The sequence below is a fragment of the Heloderma suspectum genome, chromosome 3 (genome assembly GCF_057233095.1).
Source record: "Heloderma suspectum isolate Gila_16-S chromosome 3, 16-S_ref, whole genome shotgun sequence".
Classification (NCBI taxonomy): Eukaryota; Metazoa; Chordata; class Lepidosauria; order Squamata; family Helodermatidae; genus Heloderma; species Heloderma suspectum.
In genome coordinates this window covers 27,068,720-27,091,406 of record NC_139460.1, presented here as the reverse complement: position 1 = coordinate 27,091,406, position 22,687 = coordinate 27,068,720, and the positions used below count along the sequence as shown (strand labels likewise).

The window sequence follows — 22,687 nt, the reverse complement described above, 5'->3', positions numbered from 1 at the left end:
GAAGGAAAACATACTCACCAATATATTGCAGGAGCTAGGTAGAGTGATGGAATATGGAAACCTGCTCATCTTCTTGCCCCGGAAATTTGAGTCAGCAATGACTCTAGAATTAAAAAATTGTTCTAGGTAGGATCGAAGGACTCTCATATCAAAGTAATTATCTATACGACCTCCATATATAGCATTTTCCAATAAACCATGCACAAATTCCCACTGAAAGTCTTTTGCACCTGTAAATTATTAAATATAAACAATGTTAAAATATGGCACAATGATTTGGTTGCAGATGACTTCATTTCATCATTAAAGCTATCTTTAATTCAGTGGGGAAATGTATTGTCCTGTCATGTAGTGACTCATATATATGCAGATGACCTAATGTTTTCATTTAACTGTGACATTACCTCCATTATAGATCCCTATGGAGCCCTAACTGCTTTGGCCTGAGGGACATTAAGTAGTGTGTCTTTTCTTATGTTAAATCATAATCACTCCAAAGAGCTGAGGATATACCCTTGAAAGTGAATGCTATATGTTAAGCAGGACTGGCAAGAGAATGTATAAACAAGTTCTAGGGGAACTAGAACTGTCTCTTTCTACAACTTTGGTAAATGATATCCCAATCCAACAGCTCCTACACAAAGGAACTCCTGTTGAAACAAGAATGTCACTGTTTGTACAGCTCTGTACAAACATTCCCATAATACATGTGGGGCTTTCCTCTAACACTCAGGAGAATAGGGAATCATGAAGGATTTCTATGTGTGCATCAGACCTCCTGTAAACACCTAGACTGAATTCAACGTCCACTCAGTGAGCACAAACTTTCATGGGTAGGTGTGTATAAATTCACTTTTTGCTATATCTTTTCCCTTATTTTTTAAAATTTCTGTATTTAAATTATGGCTATCATCACAACCATCTCAATTTATACTCTGCTTTTCTATACACATGTATACTCAATGCAGACTATAAGAAATACAGTCAAACAATTTCAACAATAACCATTTAAAACTATTTAAAGCTTAACAAAATACACATTTCCAGTCCTTGATTAAAACTATACAACACCAGCATGAGAAAACAACAACCGTGAGGAGCAACGCTAGATGCTAAAAACATATCTGAATAGGTAGGTTTTCAACATCTATGTAAATGCAAAAGGACAGGAAACCTGGCACATCTCCCAATCTCCCAAAGAGGGCATTCTAAAGCTCTAGGAGTCAGCAACAAGAGATCCTTTCCCTTGTATCTACCTATCATGTCTTTAATGGTTATAGGACAGAGAGCAGGGCCTCCAAGGCAAGTCTTAGGGCTCAGACATGTTCATATGTTCGTAACTGGTTTTCAGGTATTTTGGTACTCGTATGTTAAGGGCTTTAAAAGTTCAGCTCTTTAAATTGAACAAAGAAACAAACAGGCACCAGTGAAACTGATCCAAGTTATGATCCTGGACCAATCTCAAGACTCCAGCCAGCATCCTGGCAGCCACATTTTAAACCAACTGCAGTTTCCAAACTATCTTTAAAAGACAGTCCCACATAGAGACCATTGTAATAAGCTACTCTAGAGGTACCCAAAGCTGGGTCTGATTTCTCTAGAAAAGTGCTTCTAGCCACCGCTGTCACCTGGGTGTTCAGGGAAAGTACTGGGTCCAGGAAACCACCTCCCAGGGGGATTGTAACGCTATCTAGAACAGGCTATACACCCAACAGAACCCCTGACAAACTGCACATCTGTCTTGCTTGAATTATTATTATGTGAAGCTGAGGACAGGGCAGACTTACATAAATACATTTAAAAAAATGAAATATACTCAACCCATGCATGCTAAAATGTATCAATTAAATGTTTATTGTTTTTCTTTGGTAAGCCACTCCATGAGATTCCACAGCAGTATATAGTAGTATAGCAATTATTAAAACTTTGACGTATTGTGGACCACTGTTTAAGTTTGGGTGTTCTTTATGGACCACCACATTTCTTCTGGCACAGCTGCCTTGCACAAGGTGATTTGAAAAACTTCTAAATTAATACTAAACTCCTTCTGTACTTTACTGAAGCTGTGCTAAACGCTTTGAGTGAAGGGAAAGGGCATGTGTTGCTAGGTAGTGGGAGGCGTTGCTAGGTTTACACAGGGCAGCTTTCTGAAAAAGAATGCAAAACATGGGGCTTTAATTTAGTCATCATCATGCTTTGCTCTTGAAAAGTTCAGCATTTTTCACTTATTATTTTTGTTATGGTCTTGGAGATCACCTTTAAGGGCACCATGGACCACAGCTTAAGAAATATCACACTAGCACAACATTCCCATAAAACCGGGGATTGCACGTACTGTGTCATAATCATTGGCTCACAGAGTCATTCTACTGGTAATCTCTTGGATTTTCATTATGGATGCCCGTTAATTTAAATTAATATTGCATCTACAGAACAAAAGTATCTTCTGTAAAAACCCTATATATGTCTGTGAGACAGTATATCTATGCTCTTCATCCTCCTGAACTGCTTCACTAGAATGGCAAGAGACACACTGTCAGACAGAGGGGACAGTAATGGGGTGGGAATGGGGGAACGTGAGATTTGGGAAACAGACTCTTTCTACCCCATGTAGTTTTTCTCTAAGGCAGCAATGGGGAAAAATAAGCTTGAGAGCCAATCTTGAGAGCCAATGTGACATCAGCAGCTAGTAAAGGGAGTCCCGTCCTCCACCCAGAGCTATTTGCATCATTAGCAACATCTAGCTCTCACTAGGCAGGACTAAACTAGTCAGGCTCTTGGGATGGGGAGAGGAAGTGGGTAGAGAAGCTGCTGTCAGAGGCAAAGGGGACCAAGGAGATAGGTGACATATGAAAGTAGGTCTGTTCAGAGTCTATACATTTCGCATACTCATAGTGTGCAACTATATTCCACATCAGGCCTCCTCCCCCACAATTTTTCTCTGAGAACAATCTGAACTGGAAAAGAATGGGGGTGAGGGCTGCTTCTCTCACTGCTGCCTTACCTTGCTCCAGCTCCAGTTGCAGTTAGAGCAGGGAGGGAGGGAGAGATAGAGCCCTCCTTCTCTTCATGTCTGGTAATTGAAACCTATAGCCCATGTTTATGATTATATTTTAATGCACATTACATTATTCAGTGGACATCTTGCTTGTAAATAAACACGATGGGCACAATTCAGACAATGTCTGGCTATTTTACGCCCAATTTATTTCAACTGAAGACAGTTAAGCAAGTGCTTAAACTTCCTATTGAAATTAGCAGCTTCTGAAAGTGGCAGAATACACCCAAAGTTTGCACCATACGTTGATGTAAGTTATGACAGTTCATTAAATTTGTATCCTGCTTTCCACAAAATGATGTTCAAAGTGGTTTTGACATCATCTCTTCTTATTTTGGATGCAATTCAGAATGAACAAAATTGAGAGGTGTGGACTGCATAGATTAAAGTAAAACCTCAAACTTGCTTCACTGAGACTGAGCTGGCTTAAGTACTGCAAACTGTTAAACACCCAGAAAAACAATTTTTCAAGAATTAAAGCCTCTATGTGACTTTGTACTGATATGCTTAAGCACATATTTTTGGGCACAGTTAAATTTATGAATGTATAATTGGCCATCATTCATAATTACGTGAACAGTTATGTCCACATGTCAACAGCTATTGGCCATTATTCACCATTATGTGAACAGTTACGCATTCTAATAACTTTGCCATAATGTTTTACAAAGATTATCTTATATAGAGAGATTTCATGAATATTAATGCAGAAATACTCCCGTATTTTTTAATAATTGGTTTTAAACCAGCCTCCAAGGATAGTCTGATTTTGAATGTGGACAGTAAATGTTATCTTGGATCAATGGCTTACATGATTTATGGCTTCAGAAATGCTAAGTCAGACAATGAATTCAGGATCCCCTGATGACTCACCATCAAAGAGTCTGTCAATAATATCATACCCTGCACGAAGATCAGATAAAGAAAATTCATAAAATTTTGTCCAGCCCTGTAAAAGAAAAGCAGTTGAAATTACTTACTGTTCAACAAATACTAAATGTGCATGGCCACATGATGATTAGAAAACTTTCAAAACCATGTACCATGTGCAATTTCAGGAGAAAAAACATAAAACAAACCAATACAAAGGATGCAAATGCCCCCAAAACTGAAGAATTAAGCGCTACAGGTCTCAGTGAATTATGTCTGACAGATAAAAATTAAAGCAAGAACATCCATACAGGCCTACTAACCAATATATCACCCAACAGTCCAGGATTTCCAGGGCCATTCTTGACCCAGGAGACCACAAAGCACACTGACGTCCTTCTACTGCTGTCAGTCACTAATACATGCAAGCTAGTGTTTCTGAGTTGTACAAAGCTCTATAATGCTGATTTAATTTCCAACGCTTTTAGTTTTAAGTGTGTGTGTGGGGGGGGGGGGCAGGGTTACCACTGAGTTTTAATGATATTTTTAAATGATTAAAATATAAGGGTTTCCCACAAAACCAAATACATAGGTTCTAATCAGTTACAGAGGCACAAGATAACCCTGGCTTTGGGAAAGAGCCCTAGTTCATTTAAGTCATCATGACCTTCAAAAATAAAAAAGGAAGAGCAAGCATCAATTTGGCAAAAATAAAACACCCAGTGGGCAGCTTTCTTAAAGCACAGATCCAAATCAAACAAACGGTAAGCATTTAAGACAGCTGCATGGCCTGTAGGCATTTAAAACAGCTTCTTTCAACCAAAAATCTAATTTGGAAAAACAAGCATCAGTTATTACATAGTAACAGCTCCATTTAGTACAAGTAAATAGTTGAAGCTAGTTGGGTCGAGCATGGGATCTTTGGGTAGGAGGATACAGGACAACAGCTATGATATGAAATAATATGTTTATTTGTACAGCTTGTTCCACACAGCAGAAAAATTTCGTTTACTCAGAAGAAAAAAACCACTGAATTCAGCTGGGCCTACCTGCCCCTGCCTTGTAAGCGTGCATAGGGCTGCAGCTTTAATTTGTCAGCATTGGTCTTTATGGTTTTGCCTTTACAATCACAAAATAGAATGTATACAATTAATTTTAATGTAATTAGTTGTTGAAACGTAAGAGAAAAATAATAACAATGAATAAGATGCCTTACCTGAGGGATATAATTTCTTCTTTCTTGACATGCAGCGTGAAACCAAGCCAGGCTAAAGAGAGCATGGGCTCGAGATAAATTGCCTTTTTTGCTAATTTGCTCTGGTGTCCAAGATTCATATGTTCGCATTAAGTTCTTTTTCAGACCTGGAGGTGCCTGTAGGAGAAAATAAAGCCTTTCTGTAAAAATATTATGGGTTATGCAAGCAGACGTCTGCTCACACACTGCCCCCTGCTGTGTCCCCCAAATACAGGTGGTGCAGTGAGTTGCAATAGGGGGGAGGAATCAGCAAAAATTTGGGGCAAGAAGCTTGCTACTCTTGCACAAGTTTCCTCCTGGTTTGGGCTTATTACCTCCTTGAAACTGTGAGCCCAAGCCTTTTCTGAGGGTCACCCAACCCTCAAAAGAACCTTATCAAGAGACACAGAGGACTGAAGTGGGGAAAAGCGGGCATGAAAGCCCCATTGCACAAGCCATCTTCCTCAAATTACAAATCTGTGTTGTTTTAAGTGACATTTCACTTGGTAAAAGCCCAACTTTTTTATTTTGCACCTAAGGCTGCAATCCTATGCAGCCTTATATCTTACCTCATATGTTATCTTCAAACTTGATTGCAGCAAAATGGGAGAAAATTTCGGATGGACTTCAGCAGTTAGCCAAAGACGAAAACCAAGCTGGGGCTGCAGATTATTCAGTTCCTGTAGAAAATAAAATAAAATGCAGTATTCAACTTTTGCAGGAAAAAATATTTAAAGCAATATCATCATTTTGATGCAATATCTCTATCTGAAAACTTTGAACAATAATAGATATTTTAAACACACTTTTCATGGAACCACAAGTGTTATTCATCCAAAAAAAATTTTCAGAGGAATTCTGTTGTTTGCCATTGACACAGAGCTGTGGTCTGTTTAAACTATTTTTTGAGAAAAAGCCAGGATCTGAAACCATGGTTTGGTTGTGGTTTGTTCTCACTAACCATGGTTTAAACAAGCCACAGTTTCCTGAGTTCAGATGTGACATGGAACTATGATTAGTTTAAAATTGGAAGTGGAAGCTTTCAATCTCCTGTGGTGTGCAAAATAGGAGGAGAGGAGAGGGGGTACATGCAAGTGTCAGGCTCATGAAACCATTCACAGATAAGAAACCATGCTTTTCTGTTATGTCTGAGCCACGTCCCAACAGCATCTTCTTACCTTTTGGTTTGTTGCTTGAGCATTGGGAAGGCAAGGGAGAAACCTGGCCTAGACAGCACAGTTTTTTTAATGAAGCTTAAAGATGACTGCTCCAGTATGATTTTTTTTTCTAGGGGATTTTAATGCCTTTGTATGGGCACAACTGTAATAAACATATTTTTCTACGCATCTATGAGCTGTGAACTACCAATTGCCTTTTGAATAAATTACTTATGATTTTTATAAGTACTTTAACTGTGTGTCCAATTATTCCTCCTTCCCTCCGTATGCATGTGTGTGTGAATATTATATAGCTGGCCATGCTGATGGAGCTTATATTTGCTATATACATACTTCCAGAATGATAATTCAAGAGAGTATGTCTTTATATCTCATAATAAACAGTCACTGATATGCTTGCTCCTTTGAAGCAGTTAGTAATAACAACAGTTGTATAAAACTAGTGGTAGTTTGATTTTGTATATGATACTGTTCCCTTAGATGTATGTTGTCATGAAATTGCATGTATATGCAATCCAATGGCTATAACTACTTGAATCATAGAATAGTAGGGTTAGAAGGGGCCTATAACAGTCTTGAGCAGTCCAGCCCCCTCTTCAATTCAGGAATCCAAGTCAGAGTAGCCCTGACAGATGGCTGTCCAGCCTTGTTTTGAATGCCTCCAGTGGGGGACAGCCCACTACCTCTCTAGGTCATTGGTTCCATTGTCGTATTGCTCTAACAGTCAGGATGTTTTTCCTGACGTACAGCCGGAAGCTGGCTTTCTGTAACTTGAGCCCCTTATTCTGTGTCCTGCACTCTGGGATGATCGAGAAGAGATGCTGTCCTTCCTCTCTGTGACAACCTTTCAAGTACTTGAAGAGCGCTATCATATCTCCCCCCAGTCTTATCTTCTCAAGTCTAAACATGCCCAGTTCTTTCAGTCTCTCCTCATAGGGCTTTGTTTTCAACCCCTGGTTATCTTCGTTGCCCTCCTCTGAACCCTCTCCAGTTTGTCTGCATCCTTCTTAAAGTGTGGTGCCCAGCACTGGACACAGTACTCCAGATGAGGCCTAACCAGTGCTGAGTAGAGGGAAACTAGGACTTCATGGGATTTGGAAGCTATACTTCTATGAATGCACCCCAAAAGAGCATTTGCCTTTTTTGCAGCCACATCACATTGTTGGCTCATATTCAGCTTGTGCTCTACAACAATTCCAAGATCCTTCTTGCTTGCAGTATTGTTGAGATCACCCATTTGAATTCTGTTTCTGTCTTCCAGAGTATTAGCTATCCTACCCAATTTTGTGCCATCCACAGATTTGATAAGCATTCCCTGCACCTCCTCATCCAAGTCGTTAATAAATACTACTACTACTATGGTAGCAGTCATGTAAATGCACTTGGGAACAGGTAACAACAGAGATATAGCTCCTGCTAAAAGTGACTGAGTATGAGGCCTTAGAGAAAGTACGTTTATATACGCTGAACATTTCTTTTACAATCACTTTATTTTGCTTAGCATTTAAGCATATGTTGCAAACACGAATTTGACATGTGTGGTACAGTGCAATCCTATGCATATTTACTTGGAAATAAGCCCCACTGAGTCAAGCCGGAGCTTACTCCGAAATAACTGTGCAGAGGATTCCAGTCTTAGTGATATTTGTATACAGTCTTATTTTATTCATTTAATTGGATTTAAAAATAATTGACAAATGCTATGGGGAGGCTGGCACAGTTATGGTCTCAGGAAATAGAGTGACACAGATCACTTAAATTTTCTAGCTACCAACATTTGCCATAGAAGAAAGCCTAAGGGCTTCTGAATTATGAATACTCTCTTACCTTTTCCAACACAGGAAGCCATGACACAACAAGATGCAAATTTTTCAAGCAGAGCCATTCTCCATTCCGTGCACATTCTTTTACAGTCTGAATAGCTAGATCAGCTTGGCCTTGGCCCATGGCAACCTAAAACAGTTTGTATGTTATAGTTTATTATGGCAAAAATAATCTTTTGCAGAGACCTGCAGATGAAATAATACAGTTAGAAACTAATTATATGGCACTGAAAATGTGGTAAATGGTACAAAATGCGAAGTTTGGAATTACTGTTGGCACTTATTTATAAATCATTTTGGATCACATCTTCCATAGTGAATGGATATCAGATTGCCACTATGCTGGCTCCATGGAAGGTAAACGAAACCTAATAGAGGAAGTATAATGTAGGAGACATATCAATAAAGATGTAGTTTTCATTTGTTTTGTGCCTTTATAGTCAACAGATTTGTTTCAGTGTAAGTTATAAATATAAGGAAGGGTGCTTTGTCTTATTTTTATGAGAAGGAAACACAAAGACTACACTGTTTTTAGTGGATCTCTTTTATCCACTGGTGAAAGAGGCCAGTGTCCTCCATCTGGGATGCAAACATGTCTGAGTAACAGCGGGATTTTATATTTCTCAAATGGAGGAACCAACATTTTTCCCTTTCTGGTTCCCAGCAACCTTAGGGGCAGCTTCAGGTCTAATCTTGTAAGCATCACATGACCTGCAAAGCCTAACTGGACTGTCTGCAGACCCCTCCTCACCCACTTCATCTTGGTATACTGAACATACAGACACTGTGACAACAGTGGCTCGTCGTGGGTTATTTAACCCACAACAAGCTGGGACACCTGGTTGCGTATCCAACCCTGCTTGAGGGTTATCTTGTCATGCGAACATGGCGAGCGTGGGTTATGTGAGGGTTAAACAGCCTAAACAACATAACCATAGGTTATGCAAGAGTTGTTTAACCCTTGCATGACCCACACTCACTGGGTTCACATGACATGACAACCCTCGAGCGGGAGTTGCATTTTCAATATGGCAGCCACACATACCCTACAGCCTCGCTGGATTAAGTAATAAGCCCTGCGACTTTACCTTCAAGACAGGGTTTCTTTTCCTACCTATCCGATCCCCAAATTGACTTTGTCATACCAATTTCATCAGACTATGTCCTTTGCATGTGCCCTCAGAGTAGAAGTTAAGACAAAGCAGGTGTCAAAGACAACCACTTCAAAAGCAAATGTAGATTGCAGCCATTACATTTTCCTTGCATCCAAAAGGCATTAAGTAAAGGAGAAACCATTTATTCTATTCATGAACCCTGATCATAAAAATAATTTGTGGGCTTTTTATTGGACCAATGCCTATGAGAGACTCGCCTGGTGGTAGCATTCCCCATTTCTTTCAACACTTGCAAGTTCTTGTAATTCCTGAGAAGGATCAGCGCCAGGAGAAATAATGATCAAGATGGGTTCTATTTCTAATGTTTCTTTGTACAGACGTTTTAGATTTAGTGGTGGTGGTGACAACTCTTTAATTCCTAGAAATGGATAGAATTTGAAATAAAATAAAATATCAGTGAAGCTGGGAATGCATTTTGAGTAGCCATCTCTTCTCATCTGTAGGGTGAAGAGATGAACATACATCATTTCCTGAAGCTTCCCAAGTTTCAGACTTCAGTTCAAACACAATATAAATCTTTGACACATAAAACATCATGGTGTATAAAATCATACTGCACAATCAGACAGTAAACTACAACAGGATGGTTGCTGTCACAGATATCGACCTTCCTTTCTCCTGATGTTGAAACTAGTGATAAAAGTGCCTATGTTGGAAAGATATTAGTTAAAAATACCATAACTCAGTTGTATGCCCATATATACAAATAGCAGAGTTGCAAGAGAGATCAACTGTGGAACCTTCAAAAATCACACCACTTCTACTGGTAAAATGATGAAAAAGTGTGAGCTCATGCGCATGCGCATGCGCACACACACACGCGCGCACGCGCGCGCGCACACACACACACATATATAGCTTATAAACTTAAGCAACTCGCATGTGAACTCATCACAATGGCAAAAGTGTTCATAAAAAGGCTCCTGTTGAGAACTACCATGTGACAAAAGTCATGCCATTTGCTTGTCAGTGTATTATGAAACTTCATTTTCCTGTTCAGTGTATCTGATGAGTATTTTTCACACTTCTCTCAGACAGTAGAAGTTATCATCTAGATCACTAAACATAAAAGGCAAGACTGGGAACAGACAGAACTGCTGTTCCTTCTATGGAAAAAAATAAATATACAAAAATCTGCAAAGGCTAAAGTGTTCATGGACAGAAGGCGAGGGAAGAAATGCATCCTGATTACAGAACCCACAAGTCTGCTATGCAGCATACCTGGCTGGCCATGACAACCCTTCACTGGAACATCTGTCATGGAAACATTTGACATTTTACAATATTTAATTGTAACATGGAGTATCAATAACAGAGTAACTCTATTAAAAAGACTCATTTACAGCTCAGTTGGTACAGCAGCAGAAATGTGAGGACTACGTGTTGGAGGTAGGGAGTCCAAAAATCAAAGAGGCAAAGGTTTCTAGTCCCTGCCCAATGATAGCATTAGAAATAAAATATTGCCAAGGGAATGGCAAAGAAGATTCTGAGGAGCCATGCCCTTTTTCAAATGCACGAGCAGGTAAGAGAAAAATACAATTAGTTCAGCAGCAACAAATCCAGTTATAAGCTTCCACCAGTGTCCATTGATGCTATCGAAGATAGTTAAGTAATTTGGAGGGACAAGAAACAAGATGACACCTGATATGCTCTTTATCTTGAGTGCTCATGTTCTCATATGTTTCCTTGAATTTTCCACATGTAGGCAAAAAATAACTCCTGATTTCAAGCAGAATCTGGCCCTGCAGTACTACTGGATTTCTCTCTCTCCCAAATCAATTAGATTTTTAAAAAATAATAATAATTAAAGTAGCTATTCCCGATTCCTTTATGCTGCTACCAAAATTAACAATGCATATTAGAAAATAAAAGAGCAAAGGTAATACACTGTATTCTCATTAGTCCTGGAACTCAGTGGCCTGGTTCAGATAGTTCGCTATCATGGAAGATAAGGCTATCGATGAGTACTCATTATAATGGCTATCTATTACTTCCAGTATTACAGGCAGTGTGCCAGTACACCAGTTTGCTGGGAAACACAAGCAGGAGGGTGCTATGGTATTCATGTCCTGCTGCAGGCTTCCCATAGGTATCTGGTTGGCCACTATGTGATCAGATTGCTGAACTAGATAAGCCTTTGGTCTGCTTAAATACAGCTGTTCTTATGTTCTTCAACCATGATCTGAAAACACAGTTTGATCCCGGTTTGATGATTAACTGTACAAATCAGTTCCCCATATTTGGATGTAATGGGAAACTGAGGTTTGTTCCAGTCTGCAAAAGGAAGGTTTAAACTTCCTCCCCTCATGCATGATGGAGGACAGACGGGGGAACATGCAAGTCTGAGTCTTGGCATGGCACTTTCTCATAATGGGAAACCATGGGTTTGCATTATATTTAAACTGGGCCAGAATGTTGATAGGAACTATAGATAAAGATTGTGATCCAATGAAACACATACACAGCAAATTGGACCATTTTCATGTGTAGAATACCTTTTCGAAGCTAAAATCCCACCAACTGGCTGTTTGGAAGGAAAGGGGATGAATCCTGACCCTCCACCCCCGCTCCTCCTCCTATAAGGCCAATTGTCAGGATTTTAGTTTTCAAAAAGGGCTCTGTTTGCAGCCTCAGCCACTGGGTCACAGTCACAGACAGAAACAGTGCATGCAACACCTAGCACATGTGGTTCTCTATCCAGATAGGGAAACATATGTGGACTCCTGCTTTAGCATGCATAGTACCCCTAGCTGAATCAAGGTGAAAATATTTTATACTGCATGGTATTTCAAAACAGTAGCAACTTACCCAGGGCTTTACATGCAAAAAGGGCCATTGCACTCTGTAGCCTATCTGGCCTGACAGCTTGGACCACAAGCACCTTGAAATAAATATATGCAGATAAGGATTCCAGCATATTATGATACACCAATGAGCCTTACTATGGACACAAAAGACTTACAGAAAGTTTTACATGAAAAGCCACAATGAGCTAGACGTGAAATGTAGAGACTGGTTATATTTTCTAAAAGTATGGGATTTTTTAAACAATACTACACAAAGTTGATTTCTGGACATGTTAAAGTGGGGAAGAATTAAATAAATAAGATTGTTGGTCACATACCCTTAAAAGGGATTTCTTTGTGCATGTAAAATAGTACATCAGGTGGGTCTTATGCGCCATCTAGTGGTCAAAGGCAAAATCGCTGCTCCAATTAAGTATTTTAGGGCGCAATCCTATTCAGATAGGCGGTCGCCTCTGAACTCAAGAGACGACCGCCTATCCAATGCAGGACAGGAGAAGCATGGAGGGGATCGCTCTCTCCGTGCTTGTCCTGCCCTGCATTTTTGGCTAGACAGCCGATTGCAGCTGTCTAGCTGCGGGAGGGCAGAGCAGGGGAGGAGGCTGCTGTACAACACATTGGATGCGTCACGCAGGCATTTCCACCCTCCCTTCCACACCTCTTGCAAGAGCAGAGCACGGGGCTGTTCCGCACTGCCTCTGAGGCAGCACAGAAGTGAGGGGAGGTCGGTTACCGGAAAACCAGATATCCTATGGCCATCTAGCTGCCGTCTAGCAGCCATAGGATTGCTCCCTCCACTGCCTTTCCTAACTTTGAAGCTCAGCTTCCAATGACAAGCTCAGGAAGTACTAGGATCAGTGAGAACAGCGCATACTCAAGAAAAACTGGTAATCTCACACTCTCTGCAGACAGGGCTTGGAAAGAAAGCAAGTATGACAAAATAAGAAAACTAATCCCCACGAGCAGAAACAACTGTAACAGAATCTGAATCTAGCCCTGATGTACTGTTTTACATGCACAAAGAAATCCCTTCTATGGGTAAGTGACCAATTATTTTATCTCTTGTGCATGTGAACAGTACATCAGGTGGGACATACCAAAGCTTGACCCAAATAGGGCGGGATTCAACAAAGTAGTAGCTGCTTAATGACTGGGAAGGACATGCTGCAAGACACGCCTTCCAAAGGCCGCTTCAGCAGAGGCATTTAAGTCGATCTTGTAATGTTTAACAAAGGTGCTAGGATTTGCCCATCTAGCCGCCCTACAAATCAATGCAGCAGAGCACTGAGGCAAAAAGCTGCCAATGTCATGGCTGCTGTTGTAGAATGAGCAAAATTTTTGGCAGGTGGACGCAACTTCAGGCAGTAATAGGCTAGGGAAATACACACCTTTAACCATCTACTTAGAGTGGCATTAGAAACCTTCTGTCCCAAGGAAGCAGGATGGGATGACACAAACAGGGAATCTGACTGCTGAAAAGTTTTGGTTCTGCTGATATAGACCTTCAGGGCTCTCCTGACAACAATGGAATGCCATTTCATTTCTGAGGGGTGCACCGGGAAAGGACAAAAAGTGGGAAGAATTAACTCTTGTTGACAATCAAAAGGAGACAGAACTTTAGAACAAAGGATATGGAGCACCACTCTATCTTTATGGAACACATTGGTGTTTATCACAGAGAGGACATTGCATTTGGAGATTCTTCTGGCTGATGTTATGGCCACCAAGAATAAAACCTTGAAAGAGAGCAGTTGGAGAGGTACTGATTTCAAAGGCTTGAAGGGTGGCTTCTGAAGTGCTGAAAGTACCTTATGGAGATCCCAGGAAGGGAAACGGTGTTGAACTGGAAGTGACTTTGAAAAAGCTCTGCACAGGAACTGTTTAAGAAAAGGATGAGCGCCCATGGACCTATCTGGGTTTTTTGACAAAAGAGTAGATAACATGGAATCCTGATACTTGAGCATATTAGGCTTGAGACCCATAGCCAAACTATCTTGCAGAAATGCTAAAATGTCTGATATTTTGGCTTTTTGAGCCCCAAATCCTTTTCCTAGTATACCAAGTGGAGAATATTTTCCACATATTCTGGTAAAAATAAGCCTGAGTTAGAAGAATCCAGAGAGGTGAATCCACGACCACTTCAGTGAGGCAAACCCACAAAATTGAGCTTTAAAGGCAGGAAAGACAGTTAAAAAACTTAATTGGAGCAGCAATTTTGCCTTTGACCACTAGATGGCACATAAGAACTACCTGATGTACTGTTTACATGCACAAGAGAACAATTATTAGTAAGTAAGGACCTTATACAAAAAATGAAATATAAGCAAACAAAAATATCTATATTCTCATTAATAAACAATTCTTCCACTGACAGAAATCCTCTGCTACTAGTGCATCAAACTTTCACTACCATTGTTTTAGATACCACTGCTTAACCACAGCAATCCTATTCCACAGGGGCTATTTGTGAAGAGTCTTCCATATTCTGTAGAATCTCTCCATTCCACACAGCAATCTCAATTTCCCACAAAGGTGGTCACCAAGATTGCTCAAAATCTTTTTCAAGTCCAACTACATATATCATGTCTACTGGAACTCCCCTATCTATGTACTTGTTGACACCTTCAGATTATTGACTATCTAACGGTAGTCAACAATCTGAAAATGTCAACAAGCCACAGCAGAAAAACATCCAGCACCACTCTCTGGAGCAGCTGGTCTGATGCCTTGCTCTGAAAGGTCCAGGACTCCAGGCTAATGACACTGCTATCCTCTACAAATTCATGAATATAACAGAAGACTACTGTTGTTATGCTCTGTTTGTGGGTTTCTTGGTTGGTCACTGTGGGAAACAGGAAGCTGAAGTAGATCTACATTTGTTGTGATACACCAGACATCCTTAGCATCATCTCAATTCAAGATGAATTCTGTAGTATTTCTAGGATTGATAACCAGAGTGTTTTGTAGTTTATATTACAATTGATATTAAGCAGTTAAAATAAATATCACATTTTGTTTCACTGTATAGGTGAGATCTGAAGACATTTAATGAAAATGGTATGTTCTCTAAATAACATGAACAGGTAATGGATTCATTAGAAAAATGTCTTAAACACAGTGCTTGAATAAACAGGCATGTAAATTGCACTGATCTCCCTTTTTCACAGGAGACAGTTCCATTAAAATCTGATTAAATTGACAGTTTTTAATCTGTGACTAATAAATTAAGGCTCAATCAGTCAAGGCTTCTAGTCCCTGCCCTTTTATTATATGGTGACCTGATTTATTTATTTATTGCATTTATATCCCACCTTTTTTCCTCTTGCAAGGAACCCAAGGCGGCTTACATTATCCTCCTCCTCTCCATTTTATCCTCACAACAACAACCCTGTGAGGTGGCTTTGGCTGTTGGGCAGTATAGAAATATAATGAATTGAAATGGGACATTCACCACAAAGATTCACTGAAGCTCTGAACAAAATGTAGCTCTGGATTTTGATTTTCTTTTACAGCTGAGATGCAACACCTTTCTTTTGCAAGTTCAATAAACGTGGCTCTTGACAAGGAACCACTAATGCAGCCCTAGCCCAGGGGAAACATTCTCAAAGTCAAGAGGCTTTCAGGTTTCTCAAAAGCTGAGAAGGTAGGAGACAAACATGGATATAAAGTGCTTCCATAGACTTAGAATCAGCCCATCTCTCCTCCTTTGCTGACATGATGCCCATTTCCCTCAAGAGTGACCTGCACTAACATAAGTATTACCACTGTAAGAGGAAGTAGGATTTGACTGATAAATGTGATGCATGGTACCTGTACAGTGAATCACAAAGTGAAGCTACTTTAACTGGGAGACGTTATGGCTCCAATGAACTACTGCTGCCCAAGTTACAGAAAGAGGCTGCAAAAAATGTAGCATATTTAATCAAATTCAACAGAATTACCCTAGATATGAATGTCCTATGCTCAGATTTCTGATCAAGAAGACAGCAGAAGAAGCAAAACATTTGCTGCTGTGCAGATCCAATTTAATAGTTTTCCTGCTATCTATATATAAACATCTTTTTTCATTTCTAGGTTTCCAAAATAAATATATGATTAATAGCTTTTGTAGAGACCGACAGGATTAAAATCTCTATGTGAAAACTGTTGATCGAAACAGATGGCTCCTGGCATATCTGGGGACTCCAAGGTAAACACGGTGAGCCTCTTTATTGATCTCAATGCTGGGAATAGCGCTGGGCGAACATCTTTGCCCCTGTGTACATGCTCTTGCTCTTAACATCTACATGAAACTGCTGGGGGAGGTTATCCGGAGGTGTGGGCTGATGTGCCATCAATACGTGGATGACACCCAGCTCTACCTCTCTTTCTCATCAAACCCAGGTGAGGCAGTGGCTGTTCTGAATCAGTGTCTGGGCACGGTAATGGATTGGATGAGGGTAAATAAACTGAAACTCAATCCAGACAAGACGGAGGTAATGTTAGTGGGTGGTTCGTCAGTCTGCCTGGCTAGGTGATATTCAACATGTTCTGGAGGGGGTTGCACTCCCCCTAAAGGATCGTAGTTTGCGGGTGCTCTTGGATCCAGAACTGTCACTTGAGGCACAGGTGAACTCAGTGACACAGAGCACTTTTTATCAGCTTAGGCTGGTATACCAACTACGCCCTTATCTGGACAGAGATAGCCTAGCTACAGTGATCCTTGCTCTGATAACTTCTCGTCTGGATTACTGCAATGTGTTATACATGGGGCTGCCTTTGAAAACAGTCTGGAAACTTCAGCTGGTCCAAAATAGGGCAGAAAGATTCTTAACAGGGACTGGCCAACGAGCTCATATTATGCCAGTACTTTTCCAGCTACACAGGCTACCAGTCCATTTCCAGGCCCAATTCAAGGTGCTGGTATTAACATTAAAAGCCCTTAACAACTTGGGGCCAGGTTATCTGAAGGATCACCTCCTCCCATATGTGCCTGCCCAGACCTTAAGATCATCCTCAGCGGCCCTTCTCCATGAGCCCCTGCCAAAGGAAGTGAGGCGGGTGTCTACTAGGAGGAGGGCTTTTTTCTGCTGTGGCACCCCGGCTGTGGAATGAGCTCCCTAGTGAGGTTCGCCTGGCACCTACATTGTATTCCTTCCAGCACCAGGTGAAGACTTTATTTTCCCAGGCATTTTAGCTTTCTAGACTTTTAGCTTTGCTATTTTAAATCTGTATTTTAAATCTCTGCATTGCTGCTACGTTTTATTCTGGTTTTACTCTGGTTGTATTGTTATACTGTGGTTTTAATTTTTATATATTTTATATTGTTTTATTGTGTGCTCTTTGGTTTTAATTTTTGTGAACCACCCAGAGAGTTTCGGCTATTGGGCGGTACAGAAATGAAATCTATCAATCAATCAATATAAATCCATCTAAAAGTTAATTGTAATAAAATTCCATTGAAAGCAATGTGACATGAGTCATTATTAACTTCTTGCATTAGTTTCAGTGGGACTAAGAAAATGTGGTTCCACTGGAACTCAGTTGTGACCACTAAGTTTAGATGAACTGTAGACTAAACTGTAGACTACACATCAAACATGAACATTTACCTGCTGAAAGAGAGAAATTCTATTTGTAATAATGGATGGAAAATCTTGTTCACACATTGAGCTTTGTGAGAAAGTCTGCCACAGTGGTGCATCTTGAAAGCATACCGTTTGATACAGACTTGGGAGAGAGATCTATGGAACAAGTGTGTAGATTTTACATTTAACAGTAAATATCTATTTTTAATAGCTAAACAAAGAATAATTTGAACAAACTGTCATATCATTGCAATTCTTAAACAATCCATTCTTTACAGTCCTTTAACAATCCATCCTAGAGTAACTAATTTCATTGATTTCCAAAGAACAGGTATCATGTGGTTTCGTAACTGTACCTAATATGCGGAAAGAATGGGCAGTATCCAATGGGGCACTTATGCCCCTGCCAGTTCTCCTGTGTCCAGAAGATTCCCCTTTGCAAGTGGTGCCCATCACTTACACAAGGGAGATTCAGCGCTTCCAGGGGCAACCCAAAACAAGTGTAAACATTTGTTTCTGGAAGGAGACAAGTCAGCAGAGCTTGCATAAGGGAGCTAAGCCTCCTTCCAGAAACAAGCTTCCACTTGTTTCAGGGTTTCTTCTAGGAAGTGCTAAATCTCCCTTGCATAAGTGGTGGGTCACACTTGCACAACAGAATCATCAGGACCCACCACTTGCAGAAAAGATTAGCGGGGTGGAAGGGAATTGGAGAGGGCATAAGTCCCTCACTGGATACTGCCCATTACATCAGTTGTTAAGACCAATGGCGCCAATGGTAGATTTCTTCCCACTGTGAAAAGTAGGGATGGTGATATCCAAACAAGACTCTTCCCCCCACCCCCTCGCACTGGTATTTATGAAAGAAAAATCAAATACACAAGGACCAACTATGTAACAAATGCCATGTCTTGTTTGATCCTTGGTCTGGCCCTGTTCTCATATACCTCTAGTGATATTGAACTTACATTTGAAACATGTTATGAGAGATACATTTCCCCACTGTATGATCACCATTGATGTGAGGTAGAAAATTTTCCACTGTTATATTTATGGAAAAGTTTCCATTTCTAAAATTGTATTGTTTCGTACAATTAATAACATGAGGCTGCGTTCGGTCTGTGTTCAATCATGTTTACGACCACATATCTGAAAGAAGACTTGTTGGTTCAGAGCCCATTTTCCTAGGGTCGAGATGTTGCCTGCTAAGGAAGTCTGCATTAGCATTGAGGTCACCCTAAATATGCTGGCCTGAGACTAACAGAATGGACCTTTCTGGAGGAGTGTTGCCTCTTTGGGAAGTGACCGGAATTTTCTAGAATAGAGAAAGGAAGTCCTCCAAGAATAATGACTGTCCTGGATGAAGGCAGAGAAAGACCTAGAACCAGAGCTGGGGGGCGAGGACTTTCTTCAAAGATAACTAATCATGTGATCCCTGCCTTCCTGGGTGGTGACAGGAGATAACGCAATCCTTGGATACCTCCTCCCACCAACCAGAGAACTGCGGAAGAAAAACAATGAATCTACGCATTCTGAAAGTTAGGGCCTAACTACATATTACACACAAAGATGTGTAACTGAGCCTCAAAAATACTCAATGAGCTTTTGCATCATTATCTTGAAAAGGAAGGCAATGTTATAGAATGCAAAAAAGATTATATGAATATGATTTTAATGCAAAAAAGAAAGTGAAGAACAGATTTTGTGAACCACCCAGACAGCTTCATCTATCGGGTAGTATAGAAATAAAATAAATAAATACATACATACATACATACATACATACATACATTTTGAAACAGGGAAATTTGAAATAGTACCAAACTTCAATTACTAATCCTATCATACTAGGAAACATCAATTTTCTTGGAGCTTATGGAAAAATTCAACTGAAGTAATACCTTAAGAGTTGCTACTGCCCATGTTCTTTCCTGTTCAATCCAAGAGGGAATCTGGTCTCTAATGCTTTTTTGGGAATCCTTAATAGAACAAGAAAAAATATTTTGTGAACATTATACAGATACCAGCACATCTAGGACAGAAATACTTTATTAATGAGGTAATCCAGTCCAATGGAAGCATTTTAAGTCCCACTGATTTCAATGGGAGAATTAGGCACAGCCTAATTTTGCCCCATTCAAATCAAAAGTACTTGAAAGTGCTTAAATTTGGCTGCATCATGTCCTATTTGATTTGGAAAAGGGGGGGGGGAGGCACACAAAACACTGATAACATTTTAAAAGTCTAAAGGTTCTGTCCCATGGATGCACAACCATACGGTTGCCCTCCTAAGCTGATTGTGATTTTTAAGATCTATCTATCTATCTATCTATCTATCTATCTATCTATCTATCTATCCATCCATCCATCCATCCATCCATCCATCAGACATTCACCAAACATATCCCTGTCAGTCTTACATTTGTCAATAAGCACTGCGGCAAGGGCATAAGGTCTCTGGGTGCTAAGGAGACAATGCTAAACATTATATTCTATTTATACTTTTTCTTAAATCTTTTGATTCAGAAATCTGCTTCTCATAAGAGGTAACTGTACGCAGTCAGCAACTGTACCTGGGAAAACATAAAATCTGAACTGTAAGTGCTAAGGCTATACTAAATTTTCACCCATGAAAACAGTCATGGTTTGCAACTGCTTCTTTTACTGATCTACAGCTTCAGTGACTGGTTCTTTAAAGGGCTGTAATGTTTAGGCAATTAAAGGCGCAATCCTAACTAGATAGGGGGCCGCCTCCGAACTCGGAGGCAACTGCCCATCCAAAGCAAGGCAGGAGAGGCATGGGGGGGGACTGTTCCCTCCGCACCTCTCCTGCCTTGCTGTTTTTTGCTAGGCAGCCGTTTTCAGCTGTCTAGCAGCAGGGGGGCCAACCAAGAGAAGCTGCCGTATGACATACTGGATGTGTTGTATGCACAGCTCCGCTCTCCCCGCCCTGGAATGCCCCCAGCCCCGTCCCTTTCAGTCGCTCCGTGCTCCTCTTACGAGTGCGGAGGATGGGGATTCTCTGCATTGCCTCCGAGGCAGCGCGGACAAGAGGGGCGGTCGGTTTTCCGGGAACCGACCTCAAAGCACAGGAAATGAGCATATCCTATGGCCTGCTAGACAGTGTCTAGAGGCCATAGGATTGCTCTCTAATAGAACCAATTAAAAGTGCCCACAGTTAATTGGACACTGCAATGTTCAGTCCTAACATGTAAATCTCTGTTGGGAACCACCTGGATTAGAACCAGGAACCCTTGTCTCTGTGTACAGCAGCCAAGTTTGGTGAGCATAACTCCTGGCTCCCCTCTGACTATTGCCTACGACTCGGCTCAGACAATCTGAACCCCTCGAGTATCCTCCTATGCACACTGAACTGTGTTGTCATATCTTCCTCCTCAGTACCAGCTACCTCCACTTTCAGTCACTCCTACATCCCTTCCTTGCTTCCCACCACCAAGTAGTGCTCAGTATATGAGTCATTATTGCCTGCTGTCACTTCCTTTAATCAGCCCAGGCTGGAAGGGATGGAGATACTGAAGGTGTGCAGTAGCAGTTCATGTGTTGCCTCATGTTGAGAGGACCTAGGAAATAAGGAAGCAGATGCAAGTGATGTACTCAGCATTGACTGGTGCTGGGAAGAGATGAGAAGGGAAGTTAAGGTAGCCACAGAGACAGAGAGAGAGTGGTGGTGGAGGAGGAAGAGATGGAGGTTCAATGCACCAAGGTTTCTTACTATTTTTAGGCTAATGGCTTGTGAATGTTTCTTGACTAAGCCAAATCTTGACTAAGTCAAAGCCAAAATGAGGGGCATAAGCAATGCTTTCTCTTTGAATGAATGAGCATTCCCCCCAACACCCTGCTTCTTAAGCTTCCTCAAGCAGTCCCTGAAATAGGGGGAAGTTGTATATTTCATAGTGTGAATTTTTTATGAACCCTCCCCCTTTTCAGCTCAGCCCTAATAAGTACAAACATACATCTCTAAGGGCAAAATAAAAAAGCAACACTGGAGGGTTCACATTCTTTCTCCTGATCCAAACAGCAGGTGGATAATGGATGAAAGATCCAAAACAGACCAAACACCATGGACAGAGGTCTTTCATTATCACTTCAACACAGAGTATTTTTCTAGAGAATCAGTTCACATATTCCATTATAACTCATCAAGTGCTGAGTAATCAAGTAATCAGGGATCAAGTAAAGATCATGTGTGAATAGTGGCCCACTGGCATTACATGAATATACTGGCATTATAATTCAAGTATTGCATTTTCACTGCTCTTCTGACACAGCTTCTAGGTAACAGTGCTACAATCACACAGGACATTTTAATAATGTAACCTGTATACTCCATTACATTTGTGTAGAACTTTTTATTTTATAAGAAAAATGTTAAATAAAACTTACAGATTTTCTTAACATGTCTCCAATGATCACACCAGTAAATGTGTCCCATTCCTATGGAAATAGCGACAAAAAATAAAATATGCTAAAGCATAACATACATGTAGAAATTCTGAAAACAGAACTTAAGTCTTGCATTGTAAAAGGGATGTAAGGAACTTAATACCGATCCAGCATTGGCTAAGGGTGCAATCCTAAGGTTGGTACACTCGTGAGATGGAAGCCTCTGAACTTGGAGGCTTCCATGTATCCAATGCCCTACCAGGCTAAAGCCATCACGGCTGGAGGAGCAGAGGAGGGGCAGAGGCGATCTTCACCTTCCCGTCCTCCGACTGCTGCATTTTTCAAAGGGAGAGGAAAGGAGGCTGGAAGAGGCTCTGGATGCCTTGTATCCTGGTCTCTCTGGTCTCCTCCCCTCCCCACCCACTGGAATGCCCCCTTTTCCCCCACTTCGAGGTCGATTTTCCAATCTCAGAGGCCAGCCAGTGTGGTTCTTTCCGCACTAGCTGCGAGGAGTCGGATCTCTGACTCCCTCATCTGAGGTTGGAGTGCTGTCCGACCTCAGAGGGGAAATCCCCAC

General features: G+C 40.8%; 1 protein-coding gene across 13 annotated transcripts in view; it reads right to left on the bottom strand.

The window, feature by feature from the left end:
- The window catches only part of DYNC2H1 (dynein cytoplasmic 2 heavy chain 1), a 278,032-nt gene that overhangs the window by 91,085 nt on the left and 164,260 nt on the right, over positions 1 to 22,687 (bottom strand). For 11 of the 13 annotated variants that reach the window (XM_084842673.1, XM_084842676.1, XM_084842677.1 and 8 more), the window contains 10 exons: positions 22,111 to 22,161; positions 19,608 to 19,685; positions 17,734 to 17,865; positions 12,147 to 12,219; positions 9,536 to 9,696; positions 8,168 to 8,293; positions 5,732 to 5,842; positions 5,145 to 5,300; positions 3,932 to 4,007; positions 19 to 230 (listed from right to left, as the gene is read on the bottom strand). In XM_084842673.1, coding sequence (XP_084698799.1) covers positions 19 to 230; positions 3,932 to 4,007; positions 5,145 to 5,300; positions 5,732 to 5,842; positions 8,168 to 8,293; positions 9,536 to 9,696; positions 12,147 to 12,219; positions 17,734 to 17,865; positions 19,608 to 19,685; positions 22,111 to 22,161 — 1,176 coding nt within the window. Of the gene's footprint in view, positions 1 to 18; positions 231 to 3,931; positions 4,008 to 5,144; positions 5,301 to 5,731; positions 5,843 to 8,167; positions 8,294 to 9,535; positions 9,697 to 12,146; positions 12,220 to 17,733; positions 17,866 to 19,607; positions 19,686 to 22,110; positions 22,162 to 22,687 lie in introns of those variants that run through there. The other 2 variants (XM_084842685.1, XM_084842686.1) reach the window with 2 other exon arrangements.